General features: G+C 31.3%; 1 protein-coding gene across 1 annotated transcript; it reads left to right on the top strand.

Annotated features, from left to right (window-relative positions):
* The first annotated feature begins 654 nt into the window (after nt 1–654).
* Nucleotides 655–2,440, top strand: LOC107478426 (probable glutathione S-transferase parA). The gene is made up of 2 exons (XM_016098562.3): nt 655–1,137; nt 1,751–2,440. The coding sequence occupies exons 1-2, from the start codon at nt 820–822 to the stop codon at nt 2,096–2,098; spliced, it is 666 nt and encodes a 221-aa protein (XP_015954048.1). The 5' UTR covers nt 655–819; the 3' UTR covers nt 2,099–2,440.
* The last annotated feature ends 1,024 nt before the right edge of the window (nt 2,441–3,464 follow it).

The raw sequence follows: 3,464 nt of genomic DNA, 5'->3' as shown, positions 1-3,464 counted from the left end.
TGTTATGATTTTATATCAAATTACCGTTAGATTTATCCGTTAATAAATCTGACAATAAAATATTATTTTATATTTAATCAAATAAAATTTATCAGCAGATTAATTGATAAATCGATTTTTTTTGAACTTGTTAGAAATCAAATAATATTTTTAATAAAAATAATCAACTATATATAATGTAAAATATTTACAAGAATAAAAACTTCAAATAATAAAATACAGTTAAATAAATAAAATAAAACAAAAAATAGAAAAATACAGTTAAATAAATAAAATAAAACAAAAAATAGAAAAAAAAATAAATAAAAAATGGAATAATTTATATATTATTTGGATGAATAAAAAATAATTAAAAAAAATAATAAAAAAAAATAAAATTATAATCTAATACATATAATATTTAAATATAAATTTTTATTATAATAATATATTAAAATTAAATTTATATTAATAATTATTACTAATAATATAACTAAAAGTAATATTAAAAATACAAAAAATATAGCATCTTTTTTTATTTTTTTGCTTGTAATAAAAAAAATTAATAAAATTCACACAAAATTTTTGTTCTTACTTTTTTTAGTAATCAAACAAAAAAAATATATTATTTTTCATTTATTTTCTTTCCATTCATTTATTTTCCGGTATCTGTAATCTAGTGTGTACAAGGAGGAACGAGAAGCTCCCAGAAAATTACACAACCTTGACTCTCCAATTGCCACCTATGTTATAAATAACAAAGACTTGTTCCATAGTGGAGAACTAGCTAGCATCTTCGGCAGACTGAACCTTGCAAATAGCTTCAAGTTGAGAGCAATAATGGCTGACGAAGTGGTTCTACTAGATTTCTGGCCAAGCCCATTCGGCATGAGGGTCAGAATAGCTTTGGCGGAAAAGGGGATCGACTATGAGGGTAGAGAAGAAGACTTGAGCAACAAGAGCCCGCTTTTGCTGAAGATGAACCCTGTCAACAAGCAAATCCCTGTTTTGATTCACAAGGGAAGACCAATCTCTGAATCACTCATCATTGTTCAGTACATTGATGAGGTTTGGAGCAATAACAAGTCTCCTTTGCTGCCCTCTGATCCTTACCAGCGAGCCAATGCAAGGTTTTGGGCTGATTATATAGACAAAAAGGTTGGTTCATATACAACTTTATTTTGTTATTTTCTGGTATTGATTTTATTTTTCAACTTTGATGGAGATTACATTTATGAATTCAACTGGACACAAAAAAAAAAAAAAAATTTAAAAATGCATGTAAACAATTTAGGCGTCTACAAAATAATTTGAGAGTCTTGAAAAGACAAAAAGGATAAAAAGAATTTCGGAAAAAAAATTTTAAAATTAACAAAAGTAATAATTCATTGTGATATAAGCATTTAAATTCGTCATATCAATTTTATCTTTTAATAAAATGAAACTATTTAACGATTAATTATTTCTCTAAAATTATTACTTTTTATATTTTTATGTTGCCATTAAAATCTTTCAAATACAATTTTGTTACTTTACTAGATAAATTATAAATTAACATTGCCGTGATAAGACGAATACTAAATTGACGTGATAAATTTTTACAAAATTTTGTACATAAACAAATAAAGAAAATTCAAAGCAGTAACTGGACCTATTTGAAGTCATGTCCACTAACTCCATTTGTTTTTCAAACACTACCTTGGCAATTTAGTACTTTTCTTAGTTTTAGTCTTTGTTGTACAATTATCCCATTCTGTGTGAGATGTTTCAGATTTACTCAACGGGGAGATTGGTGTGGGGAACGACAGGGGAGGTTCAAGAGAAAGCAAAGGAGGGGTTGAGGGAGAGCTTTCGGGTGCTTGAGAAAGAGTTAGCGGAGAAGACTTATTTTGGGGGAGACATGTTTGGTTTGGTTGACGTGGCTCTCATTCCCTTCTACAGCTGGTTCTATACTCTTGAGACCACTGCCAACTTCAGCATCACTGAGGAATTTCCCCGGCTTGTGTCTTGGGCCAAGCGCTGCATGCAGAGGGACAGCGTTTCCAACTCCGTTCCTGATCAGTATAAAATTTATGACTTCCTTTTGGACCTTAAGAAGAAGATGCACTCAATTGAATGATCTGCATCCCTACATCCATTACTGTAAAATATGCATCAGCCATAAATAAGTTTATAGTTTTAAAATGATAAGTCAATTTTGCTTTCGGTTCAAACAATGTTTTTGTTTTGGTCTGCAAACGTTTAAAAGTTCTGCTTTTGATGTAGTTAGGATTTAGTTTAATGCGAGTTAAATTGTATGAGACGTTGTATTTTGTGGGGGTGTGGAGTGGAGAGAGAATTTGTATGTTCGCGTTAAGGATTCTGTTTCTCTGGCTAATTCTCCCTCCTAGCTTGGTGTTAATGATAGTTTTACCCACTTTTAGTTGTGCGTAGAAAGATATATATTGATGGGTTTTTTCAATGTTGCAATCCCTTAAAATAAATTAAAGGGTAAAAAATGTTTTTTATATTTAAAGTTTTAAAAATTATTTAAAATTATATTTAACATTTAATTTGATTTATTTTATTTTTAAATTTTTAATAAATTTTAAATTTATTTTCTCTTATCGAATTTTTAAATTTTATGTTTAATTAAAATTCTAATTTTAATTCTAACTCACTAAAAACCAAAGTTTTGAAAACCCGATTTGATTAATCGGAAATTAATTTTATGGTCGGTTCGGTTGACACGTAAAACCATTTTATAAAAAATCGATTTAAAAACCGACTAAATCGGTGGTTAACTAGTGAATTGGATGAATCGGTCGAATTTTTCAAAAGACCGATTCTCTCCTTTTAGCACCATTTTAATGAAAAAAAAGAAGAAGTAAAAACCCCACCTCCAAAACACCTAACCCCTCTCCCTTCTCTTTTACTCTCACATTCCAACCAAAAATCCTAATTTCACTCTCCCTCCTCTCTCACTCTTCTCTTCCTTATCATCTTTGCTCGTTGCGAAGTCCCACCAGCCATCGTTACCCCTAGCCCCTGCCACTCTTGTGCTCACTGTCTCTGTGCTTGTCGTGAAGCCCGCCTCTGTGATCGTCGTCATCAGCAGTGACAGAGGGTGCCGTCATCGTCGTCGTCATTCTCGATCCTCTTTAAGCGTATCCTCTCCTCTGTGAATCTCTGCCCAGAGCCTCGTCGAGAAATCACTGCTCGGGGTCTCACCGTCGCAAAATGATCCTCTTTGGAGCTTTGTCTGTCACCGCAGTTCCTCCTTCGCCGTGTCTCTGGTAATAATTAAGCCACTGCTTCTTTAGTTTCAATTTCTAAGATTCTGGCTTCTGAATTCGGATTGTGTTCTGAGTTGGATTGTTGTTCATGTGGTTTTGAATTTAGTTTGGAGGTTAAGTTTAGATTGTTTTGGTTAGTTTTTCTATTTTTAGATTCTTTGGATTTGGATTTGGATTTTGAGTTTTCTGAGTTTTGTTGTTGAATAGATT

Source organism: Arachis duranensis, chromosome 3 (assembly GCF_000817695.3).
Source record: "Arachis duranensis cultivar V14167 chromosome 3, aradu.V14167.gnm2.J7QH, whole genome shotgun sequence".
NCBI lineage: Eukaryota > Viridiplantae > Streptophyta > Magnoliopsida > Fabales > Fabaceae > Arachis > Arachis duranensis.
The sequence above is the reverse complement of the archived record's forward strand: the minus strand, read 5'-3'. Positions and strand labels throughout refer to the sequence as shown.